This window comes from Pinus tabuliformis, chromosome 2_1 (assembly GCF_031772625.1).
Source record: "Pinus tabuliformis cultivar Carrire ecotype Pingquan chromosome 2_1, CPIR1, whole genome shotgun sequence".
Classification (NCBI taxonomy): Eukaryota; Viridiplantae; Streptophyta; class Pinopsida; order Pinales; family Pinaceae; genus Pinus; species Pinus tabuliformis.
This window is the reverse complement of record NC_142299.1, coordinates 807,802,493-807,826,476: the sequence shown is the minus strand read 5'-3', so window position 1 is coordinate 807,826,476 and position 23,984 is coordinate 807,802,493. Positions and strand designations below refer to the sequence as shown.

Below are 23,984 nucleotides of genomic sequence, written 5' to 3'. Positions count from 1 at the left end.
CTAGAAGGGTGATCTCCACACTCTCATGGTAGCTTGTTTGCTAATGAATCTTCCCCAAAATTTGAAAGAAATCTCTTCTTGGTATTGAACTATAAGTTTGTATGCTAGGAAGAACTTCATAATTCAGTTTGACTAAGACCGCAACATCTAAGTTGTAATAGTTTGGAGCTGTTGAAAATCCCAAGGAAGTTGATTCTTATCTTTTGTATTAGATTTCTGAGTAGCTAGTGCGTAAAGGAGGTTCAACCTTTGGAGACCTTGTTTTAGATGTGGTATTGATTTTACCCTTGAGCACTCCTCCTCAAGCTCTAGAATCTGGCTCAGGTGTGACTCTTGCAAGAAAGGCCCGGTTTCAGTGTGTCTAAGGTTGGGTGGAAAGTTAGAGTCCTAGTCTTAGTTGCTAGATTTCTTTATAAGATAAGTATTCTCTTATGTCTTTGTGTATGTGCATATCATGTTTCTGTTTATTTTGTTATTTTTGGCATGAATGAAGAATATTAATATCTCGTGTAAATATTTTAAGGAATGGCTCATTTCCTAGGAAAAGTGTCGAGCTCGAATTTCACTTAAGTTGCTCGAGCATGAAAAGATGGGAAATCTCTATTGATTATTAGTTACTTGCATTGAAATGTTTGAAAATCTGGCCACTTTGTTGATAAATTTCTTAGTTAACAAGGAATGTGAATTCTTGTGTAGAAGTGCTCCCTGAATATTTTCTTAGAAATGGGTTTATTCATATATCCATCCCGAGCTCGCAATTTGGTCTAAATGGATTGTGATGAAGAGATAGACAACCTTTGTTAATTAATTAGATGACTATATGAAAACGATGTGGCAAGTAGGCCTTGGTTTATGAATTGTAAAAGCTCATGAGGGATAACATTTGTTTATATATATGTATATTGTGTGTGTGTGTGTATGCAGGTCGCAAGCCAAGATGGGCCAATGAAATGTAAAAGCTTAGGAGGGATAGCTAGTTGGGCCACCAACATATTCACATATGTTGTGGCTATGGAGGCCTCAAGCAAAGACTTGTCTTATATACTTATATAAGCTTTGATTCGGTTCAACATGTGGGAGTTGAAAACCCTAATCCTAGGAGGAAATTCACCCTAGAATCTCATACGCACATGTGGTCAAGTGCCATGACCAAAGGCAAGAGTGATTGGTTTCTAAGTTGTTGATCTCCCCTTTGAGTATGCACTGTCGAATGAACTCGACGATTTAAATCTGTGATGTCACCTCAACACCTCTACCCTAGCGAGATCCTGTGGTGCTTGGTGCAATCATGCCAAGATTTTATCCCCAAGAGTATGTGGATCTCGTGGTCCCTTTAGAATGAATTTAGGTGCCAAGTGAAGTATGTCATTCATATAATAATCAGTGGGGAGACACTTATGTGTATAAGCTTATTTTCCATGTGAATGCTCCACATAACCCCGATGTATTCTAGTAACGACATGAGAGAAAAATCCCCGAGATTATATGGTAGGAGTAGGCCCCTCCAATACGTTTGGGCGTAGTATGTTAGCAATGGGGTGGAATGTCATGGGGCATTATATTAAGGGTATATGTGGATAGGGTACTTCCTGTCACCCCGACAATTCCATCGAAAGCATCCAAACGATTTTTTAAAAGGTCTCAAAGGGAAACTCCTAGGATTTTATCCTTGGGACAACATGGTCTTGAGGGCCCCGCTCAACTTAATATAATACTGGACGAAATTACGCTGGAGGTATTATATATATGTTATATATATGAAGTGGACCATGGGAAAGGGGGGGTCTCGTGAATATGGAAAGGGCATGAATGAGTCGATAACAAAAAATGTTATGACTTGGAGGGCCATGTGAGCACCCTGTGGGGACCACATGGGAGCCATGTGGCCAACCTTGATGATGTGGCATGTGGCTATTGATAGAGTCTTTGAAGGCTCTTATCTTTCGATCTGGAGTTCAAATTGAGATGAAGTTTACACCGTAGGAAAGGTCTCGCCGAGACAATCACAACAATGTTGTCCATCTTAAGTTTTGAAGAGTTAGAAAACGATCAAAAAATTTAGACCCCATTTCCATTCCTAGACTTTGGAGGTCAAATCATTAGAGTAACTACCTCCTTCTACCCTTAGTAGGGGCAAGGGTTAGTAGGGGGTATGTTATAGACAAAAAATCATTTGACTTTTATTTAGTGATGGAAATCTAGACATCCAACTTCTATTTAGCAACGGGAAAAAATATGACTTTTATTTAATAATGAGAAAACAATCATGTTCTATTTATTAACAAGTAGTTAGACATCCAACTTTTGTTTAGCAACGAAAAACATTTTGCTTCTATTTAGCAACGATAAAACATCTGACTTCTATTTAGTGACTAGTATCCAAACATCCAACTTATGTTTAGCAATGGAAAAACATTTGGATTTTATTTAGCGACGAGAAAACTTCTGGATTCTATTTAGCAACCTAGAGAGACCATAATGGTTATCCATTCTACAAAGCCATACACTATTTAGATTCTCAACACATTGAAACATTGAAATAGTTGTTTATTATGATAAGATTCTTTTTTGATTTGCAAGGGAGCACATTATCTAACATTGAAGTGCAATTGGTTAATAGTTTGTGTTTTTGAACTATATGTTATGTGGCGCATGGGCTCTATTGATATGTTTGTATATAACACATAATATGATGTCATGTTCAACTATGTAATCTATTGTTTACATTGTTTTACCCTTCTATCAAAGATTGCAAATGTTGGGATTATATGAATAAATTCAGAGAGACAGTTTTTCTTTTATCAATTTTTAAGAAATTGAAAATTAGCTTTGCAACTATTGCCCTTGGTTTTTTTTTTTTTCAAAAGTCGTACAATTTAACTATGTTTTTTTTTATAGTTAACTTTTTTTGGATAAAAATTTGCATGTAGCTAGCATCAACAACCTGAAAGTGAATGAAGGAACTTGTGACTAGGCAAAGGCCAAGATGTTTAAACACTCCTAATGTCAAGAGCCAATATCAATCCATCAACTATACAAATTCTACCCTAGAATTTTAAACCTATAACCACCTACCAAAAATCACATGTTTTTAACCATTAATCACACTCAAATTTACTCTTTTTTAAAAAAAAATTATACATTTTCATACAATTTAATAATCAAATTTCAAAAAATTCAGTTAATCAAACTCAAATTTACCTTTTTTTTCTTTTAATTATAAATTTAAATTAAAAAAACCATATACATTTTCATAAAATTTAATAATCACATCCCAAAAAATTCCCTTAGTCGCACGATACACAATTTTATATTCTATTAAAAAATTACCCATTTATTTTTTCCATCTGTAAACAAGTTACTGTATAAAAACATATATTTGATATAATATCACATTTTCACATACATATTATATATTGTATAAAAACTTTTCACATTTTTATATTATATCTTTAATCAACAGATTAAACATATTTACCTAAATTAATATACGACATATTCATTTTTAATTAATAAAGATTATTTAAAAATAATAGATTATTATTGTCTCCACTAATATTAATTTGCGCGCTCTTAAAGATTACCGCACTTCTCCGAAAGAAAGTTATTCAAAATATGTAAGAAGCATCTTGAAAAGCTTTCGTACGATTCTTTGCGACTACCTTTGTCCCCAAACCGACACTTCATCCTGTCCATGGAACCATGAGTTACTTGAGGAAGCAATAGTGTTTTTTTTGTTTTTTTTGAGTTTTTGGTAAATTTTTCATTGGAATTTGGTATTAAATTTGTATAATTTAAATTAGTTTTTTGATTTGTGTGGTTTAAACTGTTTTTTATTACACATATAGATTCAGCATCTTCAAAAATCTAAAATATATAAATTCAGCATCCTAAAAAACTTGACATTTCAATGGTGAAAAATTCACTTATCTAATTTGTAATTTCAATAAATCCTATTGAAACGAACTAAATGTGAAAATAAACTAGAAACTTTCCCCAAAAAAAATAAACTAGAAACTTCCCAAAAAGCACACTTCAAAATTTGGAACAAATCCACCAGAAACTCCGGAAAAAAATCGCACTTATCACACTTAAAACTGATAAAACTACCCTAAATCCCAAATTTTATCAGAGAGTTTACCCGCCAGAAGGTGAATTTGCCGGTTTACTCGCAATTGTTTATCGAATCACGCTAACGCCCGTTCTCCTAAATCCCAGATTTTATCGAGAGCTTACCCGCCAGAAGGTGAATTTGCCGGTTTACTCGCAATTGCTTATCGAATCACGCTAACGCCTTGACTCCGATCAGCGCTTTTGACCTTTTATTTTGGGTATTTGCTGATTCTACTTCTCCCCAATCCGACGAAGGGAGAACTTAATGTCCCGGCGCTGAAGGTCCCTTGTTCGATAGAAAAGCACCCGAAGTCTTAGTACGCGGCATTAATTACATCACGCTTAGCTGGTTCTGCCCAACCTGTCATACCTGGCTTTTGCTTAGCTGGTTCTCCCTATCCTGCCATATCTGGTTCTTGCGTTGCTAGTTTTCCCTATCTCTGTGCTTACAAAATACATTTTGATATCTTCCCTTGTGGATTACTGGAATCAAGGGCTAGTAATTTGAATCTGCTAGACTGGATATATATTGTTGTGTTGGCATTTAGGCGTTCTTTGCTTGTGCAGTGATCGGCGATATCTGCAACAACCGCCAAACCATGAGCTACCAGAACAATAAAGGAATGGTGGAGGGTTATCCGCCACCAGGTATGTTGATTATTGTTGTGTAGTTATTCTCTATTTTGGTCTCTGTTACCCATTATATCAAAATTTGAGATGACGATTATAATGATGGATATTTCATTGCTGCAATTGGTTTCCTGTTATTTTTTCTTATTTCATTATTAGATTCAGGGAATGAGAATGATCAGTATTATATTTCCGGAAATGGTATGTGTTAAATTCAGATATCTGATTGCCAATTTAATGGAGAATCGATGGGTTTTCCTTGGTTGCAATTGGGTATATGTTAATTTCTCCTTTTTCTACGGTTTGATTTGTAGGCTATACACCACCCTACCCATATCCACCTCCAGGGTATCAAGGCCCCTCTGCACCTGGTTATCCTTATCCTCCACCACCTCCACCTGGTTACCAACCTCCTCCCGATCAAGCGCAATGCTGTCATCATGGACCTCCTCAAGGATATCAACAGGGTTACCAGGGATATTTCAATCCGGGGTATCCACCTCAGCAGTACCCTCCATCTCAAGAGTACTCTACATTTTCTTCACCCGATCCTCAACGCGGTTACACCGGCTTTTTAGAAGGATGGTAAGCATTCATTGAAGACTTATTGGACTTTATCTAATTATTTATTTGGTCTGGTTTGATGATCGTATTGTTGTATATTATTTGTTCTCATTGCATGTGAATTGGGTTAGGTCAAGTGTTAATTGGCATTTGCCAACACTATTGAACTTTTTTATGGATCCCTAAAGCTAGTTGTACCTTCCACAGTATATGCTGACTAGGATCTTAATCATGCAGGGAACCTGGCTTGCTGTGGTTCCCTTTAACTTGGTTTATCTCCATGGATTGGTTTAGTAGTCTTTTCTACACGAAATTATTTTTGACTTTATTCATATTATTGCCATTGATAATTTGTTGATGTTGTTGGTGATGCGTATAGCCTGGCAGCTCTTTGTTGCTGCTGTTTGCTTGAGGAGTGCTGCCCGTGATTTGGTATAAATGGATATGAGGGCATCGATTGATTTGAACACATGCAATGATTTGCGAGTAATATCTGGGCCATCCAGTTTGAAGCTTTTCCCCGTTGTTCTGTTTCTCGACTCTACCAAACAGCATTAAGAGCGAGAAGGTATTACTGTGGACAGACACATGTTGAAGTAGTATTTTCCATTTTGCATTAGTAGTAGGCCGTTTGACATTACCATCATTAATAGCTGAAATGGGTTGGTTTTATGTTGTAAAAATCTATTGTATTTTGCTTGAAAACTGCAGCAGAGCCGAAATGTTAGTTCATTACACTATATATTCAATATATGTAACATGGGCTTTTGGGGTTTATTATACATTCTAGATCTGGAACCATGCCACGGGATATATATATATAACAGATTTTTCTTAAGAATTATGAATATCCTTTTTATTTGGTGAGTACTGCCTTTTGTTCAAGGCATAGTATATAAATAGATGCCTGCTTGGAGGCCTGAATGTGTGTTTTATCAGTTGCAAAATGTGGCAGATATTTAAGTATCTGGCTCATTGCTGTCTATTTAGTTTATGTAACATGATGCATGTGGATTTTATTGTGCAGGCTATAATTGGAAAAATGCTATGGGATATCCTTTTACGAATTTCCTCTTAAGCATCATAAATAATCTTTCTGTTTGGTTGATGCCTCACTATGCTGAAGATGATGTCATTTGAGTAGATGCCTGATTGTTAACCTGAATGTGTAGTTTTGTAAATGTGTCTGGCACCCTTTTGTTATGTTAACTTAGATGAAGCAGTCATTTGAGTATGGATGTTTCTTGCATCATTTAAGATGATTAGCTCTCTTGACTCCAAAGATTTTGTAATCTGTATTTCCCATTCATAATATCATTGGATTTTTCAAAATATAAAGTGAATTTGTGCATTTGATTGTCATTCATTGAGTGCTCAAACAAGAGTTAATTAACGATGCTTTAGAATGTCTAATTGAACATTATCTAGGTCAGCTAACAAGGGAATTGAAGTAATCCTTACAGCTTCTCATTGACTTGTCATGTTATCATGTTTTATCTATTGCTTCTGGAGATTATAATTCATTGAGATATCATGTTTTGTATTATGATTATTTATATTCCTCAACTCTGGTAGTAAGTCAAACTTCCAATGACTAAGAGGTCTGCATGCACTTGCTAGTCAGATATTAACCTGTGAGTAACGTGCAGGTTATTTGCTGCCTGGGAGTCCAACTTGTGGGCAGATTGAACAAGTCGTCGGTGTCATAAAAATGCCAAAAAAGAAAAGGAAAATCCCTTATTTTGAATGATTTCTGTTGTTTAGATTTTACTGAGTGGAACTCAGATACTCCAGCCTTTTCGAGTGTTTGGACATTGCTGTCAATCATGAGAAAACATGTTCTCACATTGTAGCCCTAACAATAAGGTATTTGTCTCTATATTGTATTTCTAGAATGTCATGGGGCAAATATTGTTGAACCGTGATTTTAGTATGGTATTGAATTTGAATTAGAATTGAATATAAGCAATTGTAGGGCAGACCACTCACCGCCTAGGAGCCGCTGTTAGTATACGCGAATCCATTTAAGAGGTTCTATTGTTTAGTGGCTTGACAAGCTCCTATAAAGGTCAGATTTGGTGGAATTGGTGATGACATCAATGAGTCTCTATTGCAGGTTCTATCTGGCAATGCTATGAAGAAAGCAATGGAATATTGAATATGATTATTCTCAAGGAAATGAATTTTGAAAATTGTCGTTGTAGGTTAGGGCAACATCCAAGTTTTGTCAGGAGCATGATTTTGAAACTGGATACATGGGCATACCGTGACAAAGACTAGATTGCAGGGTAATATGAAATTGTTATGTGAGAACCAGCTCCGAAAATTATGTTTACCCAGCAGTTGCAGGTTCATTGACTCAGTATTTAGGAGAAATCCTGACGGGAGTGCTGAATCAATTTTCAACTGCAGGCATTGTTAGTTTCTGATTGAGAAAAAAACAGGCATTTTCTGAGAGTAAATCTTTAGTGTGCGCTTATTTGGGTAGAGAATCTGTTGTACATGTTGCAACGTCAATAAATCAGCATGATATAAGTGCAGTTCTCTTAAGATAAGGACTGAAGTCCGTGTTTCTCTTAGGTTGTTGTGATTTAGTGGGTATGTTGCAAGTGAAAGGGTTCCCCATTTTTGGTAACCCTCGTTTGTTTTTGTTTTCTGAGCGTGTTAAACGCAATATATTACACTTTGTGTTTGTCAAGCCCTCTATAAGTGTCAAATATGGTCCTTTATGTTAACTCTTTATCTTATGTGCTTTGCCCCAGTTACAGATAACCTCGACCATTTCTTTGTATTTCACTTCTCTAGTGACAGGAACAGGTTACCCAGCCTGCAATGGGGCAGAGTCACGTCATTATACCAAAGAGTGGTCGCTAGAGCTTAGAGGTGGTGCGTCCAGTGCAGGATGGATAATGTCCTCATATGGTAACACACTCAAACGTGTTGGATAATGTACTCATATGGTGACATGCTCAAGATTCTTGTTGCCATAATTCTGTTTGTTTGCCAGTAGTGATATTGGTTCACCTTTGCTGTTATTTTATGTTTTTCATCAATTGTGATGTCATTGGCAATTGCTACCTAACTGATGCCTACTAACAATGCATACTTTTCTTTTCCTTTTCGTCTTCGAGGACTGTCACCATGTCTAGAATCAATTGGAAGATTAGGCTCTGTTTGTTTGTCATCTTACGTGGCTGTCTTGTTCACGTTGTTGTGAGATGCTTTCTTCTGATCAACTTGCAATTCATTGTCAGTTTCTTTTTACAATCTTCGATGAGTGAATCTGGCTTAAAGCACCTTAGAAAACCAAATTGTTGACCTTACATATCACTTAGAACTCAAACATATAGGAAATTTTAGCAAGCAATGATTTTAAGTTTGCTTTATAAAACACTAAATTTCCAAGAAGTGTGGGAGAAAGAAAGACCATCTATTTGAACAGATTAAAAAGATAACCATGCTACCAGACATAACAAACAGAGTTGTCTCAAATACCCACTGTAACATGATTAAGAAATGAACTCCCCAAAAGAACAGGTTTGGATTCGGCACAGCTTTTAAAAGGATCTAGCAACATGGATCAACAATAATCATTACTTACATCCTTTATTGATGCCATAATAAAAGATATTTGGCTTTTGACCTTATAAAATATGCTCACTTTTGTATGATAAATAATGAAATCTGAAATTGGATGATGAAGATGACTTCTCATTGCAGCTTATGAGTAATGCATAATGTTTAAGGCGTCTGGTAGGTCGGTGATGTCTTTACAAGTGGCGGGTGTTGGATAGTGAAAAGTATTATGAAATATCGATGTCTTAATTGGGCGGTTGCTTAGCACTTGTGAAAAATCTTGCCGTACATGGTAAGTTTTTGACAATGAAAATGTTATGAACCTTCAGTATCTTATGGGTGGTCAATTCTCAACAGTGAAAGCATTCTGAAACATCTTACAAGACTTAAAGAGTGCTTGATGGTGAAAGTATTATAAAGCATCTTATAACACTTATGAGTGCTCAACAATGAAAGTAGTATGAAGCATCTTGCAATACTTAATTAATAATTCATGCATTAGAGCACAAACGTCATCGGGAAGCTCGCTATCAAAGGACGAGTGGTGTTTGAATATGGACTGATGTATCCAAGAATTAATGAGCGCTTTATTCCATGCACTTCCGTATTGTTCACCTCAAGGGTTCACTCATTTCGAGCTTGCAAAGATGGTATTGAAGTTTAAATATGGTTTAATTCATAGATCTCTTTGAAAGTGAAAGTCTATTGTGGATTTTGATTCACAATTTCTAAGTCTTGGAGCATTGATGTTATGGAGTCTTTTTTTGCCGAATGTTGGCCAAACTCTATGTGGGTCACCTTATTTATGGCCGCTTATATTTTTCCTAGAGTCTTTTTGTTGAGAGGTGTAGGATTGATCTAAAGATCATTATAAGTACACATGCCCAGCAAATCATATAAGTACAAGTGAGGTTGTGATCTGAAAATGGGGCTCTTAGGTTTCTTGTCTAGCTTACAAGAACCTCTCCCACTTCGAAAGCTTGAATTCTCTCAAGTCTTTTATGATTAACCAATGCAGAATTAAGAAATGCTTGCAAATGTAGGTGTATGCTTGTATCTGTTTTTGACTGTTAAGAGCTGTAAATTACTGTGCTGAAACTGATATATAAATGCATATAACAGTAAATAAAGCAGCAGATATAATGCAGCAATAAAGCAGACACATAAACAATAATATTAATTCGGAGGTCACCTACAACTCTTGTGCTATGTCTCTGTGAGCTCTTATCAATTTGACTTGGCTCTTTGGGATTATCGTGTAAGTCTTTTTACAAGCTCTTTGGTTCAACTCCTGTTGTTCTACACATAAACAGTGGGTTCATACACCTTTTTATCCCTTTTGGCTCTTGAAGCTCTAGCTTTTGGCTCTTGGCTCTTGGCTCTGGCTTTTAGCTTTTGGCTCTTGGCTCTGACTCTAGTTCTTTGGCTCTGACTCTTAGCTCTTTGGCTCTGGCTCTTGGCTTTCTGGCTCTTCGCTCTCACTTCTTTGGCCCTCTGGCTGTTTACAGCTCTCTTTGGGCTTTCACTTGAACTCCAAGTGACTTCCTTGGCTTTTGTGTTGTCCCTTTGGCTTTTGCTCCTGCAACAAACCCCTCAAGGATTAACAACAGCCCCCTTAACAACCCAACAGCCCTCTGTCTTTGACATTCCATGGCTTAAAAGCCAAATCGGCGCTGCCCATTGGCTTTTCCTTTTCAGGCTCTTGGTCTTCCAGTGACTGTCCCTTCATTTTCCTTCTCTGAGCGTTAACAGTCATTGTTAAACGCTTCTTGGGATGGATGCCACCTATTTGGTAACAGACAGGGCAATTTGCACTTAAAATTCCTTTGGAATAGTCGTTTTCTGCTACACAGGAAAACGCTGCAAACACACGGGAAAAATCTGCAGAACACACAGTTCCGGACTTCAAAGTTTTATAATCCCATTTTATATCCCTATCGGGTCCGCTTGGGGATCGCTTATCGCAATCGCAATTGGCCTGCCCCTTTGTTTTTCGTTTAATAAACGAAACAGGCGAAATACATTAAAAATCGCATTTGGTGGATTTCAAAATATATTGAATCCGGTTTATATTGTCCTCGGGTCCGGCTAGTTGCATCAGGCATATGACTTATAACATATCGGCCCCGCTCCATGGTATAGCTCCGATTGCGATCCACCGATTTCGGTGATCGCACCATCGCATCACGCGTATGTATGTGTAAGCCCCTCTGTATTGTGTTCGCTGATTGCAATCTGCTGATATCAGTGATCGCGGTATTGCATCGGCCCATCGCACTATGTGCCTCCGATCAGACCCGCCAATCACTGCCGATGTGATATGCCAATCGGATCTGGACCGTTGATTAGCCAGATCCGACGGCCCTTGTGCATTCATTGTTAAAGTCTCCGTTAGCTTGATTTTTTATGGTTTTCTTCAAGTTTTTAAGGTCCGATAGTGTAATCTGTCTTCTCCATAACTTCTCCTTTTTCGGTGGTCTTTCCCTTTAGGGAGATTTGGAAAGACTTAGAGGTTTTTAAGACCCATTTAGCAAGAGATTTTGCCTCTCTTTCTTTTGAAAGAGCACAGTTTCATTTTATGATTGTTTTCCCATCTGAAATCCGTTTTTGCCCATTCAAGTTGTGTTGGATTCAGAATGGAGGGATCCCTGCAATGAGACTATTACTAAGAGCAGTCTGCGACTTTCATTTTCTTTTGATTTACAAAGGATGTGTGCCATTTGGCACCTTTCACCTCTTACATGAAGTCTTTTAGACTTAGAGGTTTATCCAGGATCCATTTTTGGGTCACGCCTTCCGACTAAAAAGACTTTTGGTCTCCAAAAGACTGATATACTGATCTGAACAGTAAATGAGAGTAACTCACCCTCTTCTTTCAGCCTCCCTACACTTGCCTTTGCATAGTGCCTCTGAACCAAAGTTTCTGACCACTTCCTTTCTCTTGGATGGGTTGGTTTTCCTGAGAAGAATTGTCTTCCTCCTTGCTTTCTTACAGAACTTCCACTGAAATGGTCATAGAAGGTAGTTTGAGCTTTTTTGCTTTGATCATTGATCCAAGGTGGCTCAACAAATGTGAAGTACATCTGCTTCACAAAACTTTCATTTGTACCTGTTTGACAAGCTGCCAACAACAATTGTTAACAACAACAGGCATACAGACAACAACTGGATGGAATAAACTCCTGCTTCCAGAAAAGAAACAGATTTTCACAACTTGTGAACACCTCCATGTCTTATATCTGCATACAAATGATGGACTAGATAACAATTCCACAAAACATGCCTTTAAACAAATGACCCTTCAAGTCAAGCATGTAGAAAAAGACCATTAGGACTCTTTCTAAAAGATGGAACTTTCATCTTTGTCTCCATTTGGAGACCAAGTTAACTTCTTTCAAGTCAACATGGCATCACATGCAATGCATGCATTTCATCCCTCAACTTTCACTTAAGCACACTGTATTTTCAAAGTTGAAATTAAATATAATGTAGATGCATCAATAGACACGCAATCTTAATCGGATAAGAGCTCGAACTGTTCCTTACCAATCCCTTTCAAAGGTACTACCCTTTGCTTGCACATCAGCATCAACATGTGAATCATTTTGAGACACATTATTCATGGAATCTTCACTTCCATTTCTGTCATCTTCTCTTTCCACTTTCTTCAGCTTTGGTGGAAGCATTGTTGGATTCAGTGTCCAACATTTTGTAGCGAGATGTCCTTGCTTATGGCAGTAAGTGCACTGCATGTGCATCTTTTCGATAACACGATTTGCTTTATCCAATGGACCTTTGGCTTCTTGCTTCTTTTCTTTCTTCTGCTTCCTATATGCGGCCATTCTCTTCCAACATCTAGAAACATCATGGTTATCCAAACCACAAAAGGAACATGCAACTCTTTCCCCATACTTATGTGGAAATTTATCATGCTTTGCAAAATCAAAAGGAATGTGTTTAGAACCAGATTTATACCTGCCTCTTTCACCTTTATTGTCTTCATGAGGAGGTGAAGCAAATGAAGAAGTGGCTCCCTTTGCAACACTATCAAACTCTTCAAGGTTGTTAGAGTCTCCCCAACTCTCTGGTTCAAGTGTGTGCTTCTGAACACTTGCATCCTGCAATTGATGTTTCAAGCTATTGTATTCCTCTTGGATACAACCTTCACACTTCTGAGGTAGAGGACATGAAATGAAACTCCTTCTTGGGACTATTTCAATGGCTTTTATGGCAGCTTTGGAATTCTCTCCATAACATTGTCCATAGCCAAGACCCAAATATTTAGGCTTTTCCTCAACCATTATTGGTTCAACAATACCTTGTGCATGCTTTCCCAAGCCCTTTCTTTCATAGCCCATCTTGGACATTAGCTTGGAACCTATGCCTTTAGTATGTTTTTCAAAAGAACCAATATAAGCATTCTTAGAAGAATTTGAAGACAAACTAGAATGGTTTACCTCTTCTTCAAGCTGATACTTGACTAAGGCTTCTTGGGCAACAAAGAGCTATGTTTTCAACTCATGCATCCTTTTCAGGTTCATATTTGCAATATGAAGTTGCCTCTCCATTTTCTGCAATTTGTTAGCAAGCAATTGCTTCTCTTCCTTCATGGAATTCAGCTGCTTTCTAAGCATGCTGCTCTTCCTTCCATCCTTATGCATTTCTCTCACCATATCCATCATGGTGGACAATTCTTGCTTCATGTCTTCATCAAAGTATCTTGTGAAGAGAGCAGAATTCGATGACTCATTTGTAGAAGTTGTCATTATGCCAACGACTTCTTCTTTCTTTTTGTTCTTCCTGGACTAAGCTATCAATAGCTTTCCTTTCACCTCTGCAAACTCAAACAATAGTTATTTTGCAAAACAAGCATACAATCAACCTCTGATTGTTTAAACACCTTTTCAGACAAGCAGTTTTTGCTTTGTCAATCAAGCATTATGATATAATCGTCTTAAAGGTGTGGTTAATCAATCTTAAGCTCTGATACCATCTGATCTGAAAATGGGGCTCTTAGGCTTCTTGTCTAGCTTATAAGAACCTCTCCCACATCCAAAGCTTGAATTATCCCAAGTCTTTTATGATTAACCAATGCAGAATTAAGAAATGTTTGAAAATGTGGGTGTATGCTTGTATTTGTTTTTGACTGTTAAGTGCTGTAAATTAATGTGTTGAAACTGATATATAAATGCATATAACAGTAAATAAAGCAGCAGATATAATGTAGCAATAAAGCAGACACATAAACAACAATATTAATTTGGAGTTCACCCACAACTCTTGGGCTACGTCTCCGTGAGCTCTTGTCAATTTGACTTGGCTCTCTGGGATTATGGTGTAAGTCTTTTTACAAGCTCTTTGGCTCAACTCCTGTTGTTCTACACATAAATAGTGGGTTCAGACACCTTTTATCCGTTTTGGCTCTTGAAGCTCTGGCTTTTGGCTCTTGGCTCTAGGTTCGGGCTCTTGGCTCTGACTTTGGCTCTTTGGCTCTGGTTCGGGCTCTTGGCTCTTTGGCTCTGGCTCTTGGCTTTCTGGCTCTCCGCTCTCGCTTCTTTGGCCCTCTGGCTGTTTACAGCTCTCTTTGGGCTTTTCACTTGAACCCCAAGTGACTCCCTTGGCTTCTGCGTTGTCCCTTTGGCTTTTGCTCCCACAGCAAACCCCTCAAGGATTAACAACAACCCCCTCAACAACCCAGCAGCCCTCTGTCTTTGACATTTCATGGCTTAAAAGCCAAATTGGCGCTGCCTGTTGGTTTTTCCTTTTCAGGCTCTCGGTCTTCCAGCCACTGTCCCTTCATTTTCCTCCTCTGAGCGTTAGCAATCATTGCTAAACGCTTCTTGGGATGGATGCCACCTATTTGGTAACAGACAGGGCAATTGGCGCTTAAAATTCCTTTGGAACAGTCGTTTTCTGCTACACAGGAAAACGCTGCAAACACACGGGAAAAATCCGCAGAACACACAGTTCTGGACTTCAAAGTTTTATAATCCCGTTTTATATCCCTATCGGGTCCGCTTGGGGATCGCTTATCGCAATCGCAATTGGCCTGCCCCTTTGTTTTTCGTTTAATAAATGAAACAGGCGAAATACATTAAAAATCGCATTTGGCGGATTTCAAAATATATTGAATCCGGTTTATATTGCCGTCGGGTCCGACCAATGGCATTGGGCATATGACTTATAACATTTGGCCCCGCTCCATGGTATAGCTCCGATTGCGATTCACCGATTTCGGCGATTGCACCATCGCATCGCGCGTATGTATGTGTAAGCCCCTTTGCATTGTGTTCGTCGATTGCGATCCGCCGATATCGGTGATCATGGTATCACATTGGCCCATCGCGGTATTGCATATCGCATCGGCGGTGATCGACGATCAGACCTGCTTATCACCGCCGATGCAATATGCCGATCGGATCTGTACTGTTGATTGCCAGATCCGACGACCCCTGTGCATTCATTGTTAAAGCCTCCATTAGCTTGATTTTTCATGGTTTTCTTCAAGTTTTTAAGGCCGGATAGTGTAATCCGCCTTCTCCATAACTTCTCCTTTTTTGGTGGTCTTTCCCTTTAAGGAGATTTGGAAGACTTAGAGGGTTTTTAGACCCATTTAGCAAGGGATTTTGCCTCTTTTTCCTTTGAAAAATGACAGCTTCATTTTATGATAGCTTTCCCATCTGAAATCTGTTTATGCCCATTCAAGTTGTGTTGGATTCCAAATGGAAGGATCCCTGCAATGAGACTATTTTTGAGAGCAGCTTGCGACTTTCATTTTCCTTTGATTTACAAAGGATGTGTGCCATTTGGCACCTTTCACCTCTTACATGAAGTCTTTTAGACTTAGAGGTTTATCCAGGATCCATTTTTGGATCAGGTTGAGTCATTATGAACTCATCTCATCACTCATCTTCTGTCTCTCCTACGCATTAGATGAGCCTCTCTCGCTCACACGTGTGGCTGAAGAAGGAAGACACTGATTTCTGGTTAGGGCAGTGTTGACTTGGGTTGACCTAGCTACAGGTGGGCTGATTGGATAGCGTTGACCAGTGTGGAGGCCTTCTTGACTGCGGATTGGGTTGGGCAGCCTCTGATAACATGGTATCAGAGCTGAGGTGAAGACAAAGCCTAAGCAAGAGCAATCACTGAAGGCTGTTGAAGCTATCTCAAAGACTTCATGGGTTCCTCATCACACTTCCCCGCTGAAGACAAGCTCTATGAAAAATCTAACTATCACGGATGGAAGATGTCTCTCGATCTGACATTAGAAGAGCAGGAAGTGTTGGACCATGTGAGAGCTAGAATCGTTGAGCCTCCATCAAATGCATCTACTGCTGCTAGGAACAAGTGGACCAGGGGATAAGTCAAAGCAAAGAAGATCATCCGGGACTCTATCGACAAGCGCCTGGTGGCCTATGTTTCTGAGCTGACCACCTCCAAGGAAATCTACAATACACTGGTAAACTTATTTAAAGTTAATGATGCAAATCAAGTTTTGTTCCTTAGAAATAAGCTGAAGGAAATTAAGAAGGGAAAAGATGAGAGTATGCAAACATACTTCTTAAGGATCACCGAGATCAATAATGATCTCCTATCGATTGGGGAAGTCGTTCCTGACAGGAAAATGAATATCACAACGCTCGGAGGGCTCCCATCTGAATGGTACATATTTAGAACCACTCTTCTCAACAATAATGTAAACCTTGGATTTGAGGAACTGATGGCAAGATGCATTCAAGAAGAAACAAGGATGGAAGAGAAGGAAATTCTTGCACTTAGAGGCAATCCTGCTGCATTCTCCTCTCATGCTAAAAGGAGAAACAATTATGGGGCTAAATCTAAAGGAAAGGTCGGAACAAAGGGTGGAAGAAAAGGAAGATGTTACATTTGCAACAAGATGGGCCACTATGCAAGGGAGTGCCCTGATAAAAGGGACTCACATCATGACGATGATCAAAATCACTCACGAGGCAATCAAAGGAATGGCAGGTTCAATGGAAAGAGGAATGTCGGAAATCAAGGAAGTGGTCAACCCTCCAAGAAGGCAAGAAACTCCAGGTATGAATCTAATGTTGTTAACAATAAGCAAGATGAATATTATCTACCAGTGACCCTCTCTACTACTACTTCCCCAGACTCGTTGGGAAATTAGCTTATTGATAGTGGTGCCTCAAGGCACTTCACTGGTTACAAAGAAGCTCTCTCTAATCCGATAGAGAACCTAGAAATTGTTCTTGGGGACAACTCAAAATATCCCGTGAAAGGCGTAGGGAATGTCACTCTTCAATTGAATTAGGGTAATACAATTCATTTGCAAGAAGTCCTATATGTATCTAATCTAAAAAAGAACCTAGTGTCCATTTCGGCAATGGAAGACAAAGGCTACAAGGTGGCCTTCATCGATGGCAAGGTACGTATATGGAAAAAAAACTTTAAAGATGCTTTCACTCTTGGGTTTCGAGTTGATTCGTTATATCAGGTTGAAGGAAGTCCGCTGGGTGTCATGTCTTGTGACACATCCCTTCAGTCTGAACTATGGCATTGGTGGTTTTCTCACCTTCATTATAAAGCTCTACCCGATGTGAGACAAATGGTGACAGGGATGCCTGAGTTCAAAATAGAGCAAGAAGGTGTATGTCCGGGATGTGCCGAAGGAAAGCTCAAAAGCGGATCATTCCCCTCAAGCCAAAGCAAGACCTCTAATATATTGTAGTTGGTTCACTCAGACACATCTGGTATGATGCCTGTGAACTCCTTGGGAGGATATTTATATTACCTCGCTTTTACAGATAATTATTCTCGCAAGACTTGGATATACATCTTGAAAAAGAAGGATGAAGTGTTCTCTTGGTTTTGTCACTTCAAAGCCTTGATTGAGAATCAAACCGAAAAGAAGATGAATATCTTAAGGACTGATAATGGGATTGAGTATGAATCCAAAGAGTTTTATGACTTTTGCAAAGAGGGTGGCATTAAGAGGGAGACTACAACACCATATACTCATGAGCAGAATGGTGTGGTGGAAAGGAAGAATCGTACAATTATGGAAGTCGTTTGTGTTATGCTCCATGATCAAAGAGTTCCGAAGTTTCTATGGGCCGAAGCTGCGAATACCACCGTATATGTTCAAAACTGATGCCCTCATCAAGCATTGGGTTCCAAGACTCCCAAAGAGATGTTTACCGGTAAGAAACTTGATGTATCTCATTTTAGAATTTTTGGAAGTCCTGTATATTTTCATGTGCCGAAAGAGAAAATGAATAAGTTGGGTGCATCTAGAAAGAAATGAGTCTCCATGGGCTACAACGAAAATAGTAAGGGCTATAGAATCTATGTGGTTGGTCAAAGGAAAGTCAAGATTAGCCATGATGTCACCTTTGACGAAGATATGGCTCTTAGCAAAGTTGAGAATCTTCCTACTCTAAGGGAATCTAAAGAAGCTGACACCAGGAAATTGGAGGAATAGGAAGATAAGACGATGCCCAATGTGGAAGAACCTATGGATCCTATTGATCCCCCTCCACAAGAGCCTTCCTCTTCTAGGAAGAGGCCTTCACGGCTCAGGGGGACACTTGATGATGTCAAGGGACACATTGCACTGAGAGGGACTTTCCATGAAAGTAAGAAGTTGGCTAGGGATCAGGGATACTTGACCATCATGAGCACGATCATTAAAAATGAGCCTTGGTCGTTCGTAGAAGTTGTCGAGCATCAAGTATGGAAGGATGCTATGGTTGAGGAATATGAGTCCATCATGAAGAATGATGTCTGGGATGTGGTCCCCAGACCCCAGGACAAAGCAGTTGTCACTTCGAAATGGCTTTACAAGATAAAGCATGGAGCTGATGGAAGTGCTGAAAAGTATAAGGCTCGTTTTGTCACTCGTGGCTTCTCTCAGAAGGAAGGTATAGACTATGACGAGATATTTGCACCTGTTTCCCGATATACCACCATCCGCTCGATCATAGCCCTTGCTGCTTCGCAAGGATGGAACCTACATCAGATGGATGTCAAGACCACATTCTTGCATGGTTCGATCAAAGAGGAAGTCTATGTGGAACAACCCGAAGGATTTGAGATTCATGATTGGGAATCTCATGTGTGCAGGTTGAAGAAAGCCCTCTATGGGCTAAAGCAAGCACCTCGAGCGTGGTATGAGAGGATTGATAGCTACTTGATGAAGCTGGGATTCACTAGGAATGAAGCCAACCCTAACCTTTACTTTAAGGTTGAAGATGACAAACCTCTCAGACTGGTGATGTACGTTAGTGACCTTTTTTTGACAGGTGTAGATCCTCTCATTCACAAATGTAAGAGGGAGTTGACTTCTGAGTTTGAAATGAAGGACCTAGGATTGATGCACTATTTCTTAGGACTGGAAGTTTGGCAAAAGCCAGGGGAGATTTTTTTATCTCAAGGAAAATATTTGGTGAAGATATTGGAGAGATTCAGTATGGTGGACTACAAGCTCGTGACTACCCCGATGGAGCTTGACTTCAAGAAGTTAAGCGGTAGTGCTGCTGAACCTGTTTTACAAAATGCTACCGAGTATCGTCAACTCATCGGAGCATTGATGTTCTTAGTGAACTCCCGTCCGGATATATGCTTTGCAGTCAACACATTGAGTCAACATATGGTTGAGCCTCACCACACTCATTGGATTGGTGCCAAGAATATGTTGAGATACCTTCGTGGCACAATCACTCATGGGTTGAGATACACTGCTGGAGATGTGAGGTTACATGGATATACCAATGCTGATTGGGCAGGCAGTGTGGTGGACCAAAAGAGCACTTCCGGGTGTTGTTTCTCTTTGGGATCTGCCTCGATACCCTGGATGAGCAGGAAGCAGAAGTCAGTGGCTTTGAGCACCGCTAAGGCAGAGTACATTGTTGTGAGTATGGCCTCTTGTGAGGCGGTTTGGTTACGGAAGCTCTTCAATGAGCTGTTTGGATTTACATTAGATACTACTGTGATCTTGTGTGTCAACCAGAGTAGGATTCGTTTATAAGAGAATCCCGTACTTCATGATTGCTACAAGCATATCGATATCAGGTACCACTATATCCGAGATATGGTGCAGCGGGGAGCAATAAGGCTCCAACATATCGGTATAGATGAGTAGGTCGCCGACATTTTGACGAAACCCCTGGGAAAGGTCAAATTCTTGACTTTCCGAGAATGACTTGGTGTCGTTGAGAGACCCTCTTGTGAGAGTCGTGTATGATGCATACATTGAGCTCTAGGAGCTCCAGGGGGCGCGGGGTACTTCTTGGAGCGACATGCGACCACAGGGCGACTCACCCTCCCCTGGTGGTGCACTATGTACAGGGTGAAAGGTTCAACCTTCCCTTGTGACACCCCGTGGTGACTGTGGGACAAGATGATTAGTTCTCCTGTGAGCCAGGATGATTAGTTCTCTCGTGGCAACTGTGGGACATGATGATTAGTTCTCATAAGGGCTAGGATGATTAGTTCTCCCATGGCGACTGTTGGACAGGATGATTCATTCTCTTGTGGACAGGATGATTAGTTCTCCTGTCGAGGCATCCTACCCATGCAGTGTGAGACTCATGAGAAGTACCTCTCATCTGATCAATGAGTAGGGAAATGGGGTTAGGGACCATTAGTAGTACTAAGGGTGGACGCATCGTTTTATCTACCGTACTCCCTATGCTAGGATGACCTCCATTGATCTGGGATCAATGATACTAATCTGGGATTAGTGAGAGTGGTATGACACACTCTGAGACTGACTTCGAGCCAGTGGAGGATGGTATGATACATCCTCGATCATTTCTTCTTCTTCATTGTTCAGCAGAGCAGAGTAGAGTAGAGCATAGCCAAGAAGTGCATTTGATGGCAGGGCTAGGATCGACGATTAGAAGGATTAGTGGATGGAGTTCTCCTTAGTTGAGAGGGAGTGTTAAAATTGGCAACTAGGGCCAAACTCCATGTGGGTCACCTTATTTATGGCAGCTGATATTTTTCCTAGATTGCTCTTGTCGAGAGGTGTAGGATTGATCTAAAGATCATTATAAGTACACATGTCCAACAAATCATATAAGTACAAGTGAGGTTGAGTCATTATGAACTCATCTCATCACTCATCTTGACTGCAGATTGGGTTGCGCAACCTCTCCTAGGCTAGCCGCAATTCTGTTCAACAATTTTGACCAGATTTGACCACTCCTTTGATCAACGTTGACTGTCAAGGAGCTACCGCAGGTTGACCATACTTTGACCAGATGTTGGCTGCTATTTGATTGAGGTTTGTGGACTATTTTGGGCTGCTGAAGATAGTTGTTGAAGACTGAATTCTTCAAGTTGACCAGAAGTCAATCTGGGGTTCTCTTAACCAAGTTTGACTTTGCTCATTTAGGGTTTTTTGCTGCTGTTATAAAATTACAGAATTCTGAATTGTACTATTTCTCTCTGTTGAACTATTGAAGATTAAAGATTCAGAATTGATCAAAGGGTTTCCTCGCATTGGTATTTGTCCCTGGCTAGCTGCCACATCTTGTGTCTCTTGTCTTGGCTTGTTTTTTGTCGATCGTTTAATGTTCTATCTGCACTTTACTTTATGTTTATGTGATTGCTAAATAGTGGCTAATAAAAATATTTGAAGTAAACTGCGCTAAGCATAGAACATACCATAATTTAGCAGTTCACTCATTTCGAGCTTGCAAAGATGGTTTTGAATTTTAAATATGGTTTAATTCATAGATCTCTTTGAAAGTGAAAGCCTGTTGTGGATTTTGATTCAGAATTTCAAAGTCTTGGAGCGTTGATGTTATGGAGTCTTCTTTTGCCGAATGTTGGTTGGTCCATAAGTTTTGGGTCTAAAACAATGGCTGGCTCTCATGACCATTTGGTTGGTCCATAAGTTTTGGGTCTAAAACAATGGTTATCTCTCATGGCCATTCTGAGTGTTGTGCAACATGTGAAAACTCTAATCTTTGTAGGGAATCACCTGGTGTAATGGTCATATAGGGGAGGCTCAAGAGTGTCTCTCGTTGTATGGGCAGAAATGGTAAACTGATTGAGAAATGCAATGGAATCATAGGGAATTGGAGCAAGTGTATAGGGAAAAACAATAAAAAATAAGTAGTAGAGGCAAATAAAAATCTTGATGAAAACAATACCCAAAATATAGAAGAAATGGTTGAGAGAATAAGAATGATACATAACATAGTTGAGACATTGAAGATGGTGAATAAGGCATCAATGGATAAGGTAAATTTAGTAGCTCCTCTAGTGTCTTTTGAGGGGTCATTTAGGTGGTGAACCAGGCATTGAAGGAGAAGGTAAATCTGATAGCTCCTCTAGTGCTTTTTAGGGAGTTATTTGTAGTGGATTAGTTGTTGGCGACAAAGGAAGAAAACATGCAATACAACCTATAGGATCATTGACTTGTCAAGGATTGGTAGTAAGATGAAAGCCCCTAGAGGCTAGTGGATCTGACTTCCTTTAATTTTAGTTGTTGAACTGTTACCTAAAGTTGTTTTCTCAATATGGTAGTTTTTAGGGCAGTACACATGTCAAATAGTCAATAGAAATTCTTGAAAGTTAAGGTCAATGTAGTGGGCAATAGGGTTAGTTTTTTGAGAAATTTTGAAGTCTTCAAGACAAATGTGTCTCACAATTTTTGTATTATTATGTTAGATAATTGGGCCACAACACTATTTTGATACAAATATATATGTTTCTATTGAAAATAGATCATAGATTAGACCACAAATGTCATTGGAGAGACTTGAACACTAGTGGGGATGATAGAGGCAAGTGGTTTTGAATTGGATTTTAAAATTCAAATGCTTTGATTTTAACCTCTTAATCACAATCAGCAACCCTTATTTTAGTTTATTTCTGTATGGTTTTTTAAAATCATTGTAAACCCTTAACTATTTTTTGGGATTACCTCTTTAGTTTAAAAACACAACCGTAAAGTAATCTAACAATAGGAGTCCCAACTAACACTAATTGAAGTTTATGGCTCTCAAAACTAAAAGAAGAGAGAAATTTGTAATTTCACAAAAAATGTAATAGACTAGCGAATTAAAAAAATATTGTTAAGTAGGGCTTTTGAGAGGTTTTTCATAATATGAGGGAAAACAAGTTAATTTTAACAAAATGTTGGAACTAAATGCACTCACACCATATGCAAGCTCAAGATGAATAGTGTCAACCAAAAAAATCATTGAAATTGTGACCTTGATGAGTATACAAATGGAGAATTGGGTCTCTCTCTCTCTCTCTCTATCTATATATATATGCGAGACTTTGTTGTTAATGATGTTCCTAAATGTTAGACTAATATTATTTTCATTGAAATATATTTAGCAATGAATCACTCCACTCTGTGTCCACTCCATTCAAGTGATGAAGATTGAAATTTAATCACTTCTTTGGTCACCAATGATTGTGTGAATACTCAAATAATAGTGTTATTAATAATGAAGATTCTGGTGATTATTTCTTTTTAAATAATCATAATTTGACCAAGAAAGAAAAGTAAGATGGGTTACATTTCATAATACCATGGACATGTTAAAAGGATGTGCAATAGCTACAACATGGCTAAAGTTGGAAAAATTGTATATGTTATGCACCCCAATGTAATGATTAATGCAATACATGTTGGGATATACACTATATGTAAAGACATTTCAAATTTGTAGTGAATAACCTTGTCTATATTGCATTTGTTGTGGCGTGACTAAAGGATGCTTATTGGGAAACATGACTCCAAAGGTCACAACAAGCTTTAAAGTTGCTAATAGACAAAATATGAGGTGAGTACAAGATCTGTCTCTATTGTAAGTAAAATGGTGTTGATCACGTCAAGTCCCTTCAATCAAAACCTGAGACATCTCACTTGAATCCACTTTTCATTGCTAGGAAATATCGAGAGAAGCTTATCCAAGGAGAGAAACTCACAAGAGAAATAAGAGTACTTTGATTTATCTCAATAACATGCTTGTAAAGCGAATTTAGCTATGACTAAATCAAATATCTTCAATGAAAACATTTAAGCAAGTTGTGGATTCCACTATCAATGTGTGGATTTCATTGTGCATGAAAACCACGTGCAAATACTA

General features: G+C 38.9%; 1 protein-coding gene across 3 annotated transcripts; it reads left to right on the top strand.

Annotated features, from left to right (window-relative positions):
• Positions 1 to 4,253: 4,253 nt before the first annotated feature.
• On the top strand, positions 4,254 to 6,177 carry LOC149203055 (uncharacterized). Of its 3 annotated transcripts, none has more exons than XM_089403334.1 (4): positions 4,254 to 4,525; positions 4,681 to 4,761; positions 5,058 to 5,328; positions 5,687 to 6,177. In XM_089403334.1, exons 2-4 carry the CDS (start codon positions 4,713 to 4,715, stop codon positions 5,733 to 5,735), a joined length of 369 nt encoding a protein of 122 aa, XP_089259460.1. In that variant the 5' UTR covers positions 4,254 to 4,525; positions 4,681 to 4,712; the 3' UTR covers positions 5,736 to 6,177. The 3 variants fall into 3 exon arrangements, with proteins under 3 accessions (XP_089259460.1, XP_089259458.1, XP_089259459.1); XM_089403332.1 differs by having other exon boundaries at positions 4,256 to 4,501; XM_089403333.1 differs by lacking the exon at positions 4,254 to 4,525 and having other exon boundaries at positions 4,532 to 4,761.
• Positions 6,178 to 23,984: the final 17,807 nt, after the last annotated feature.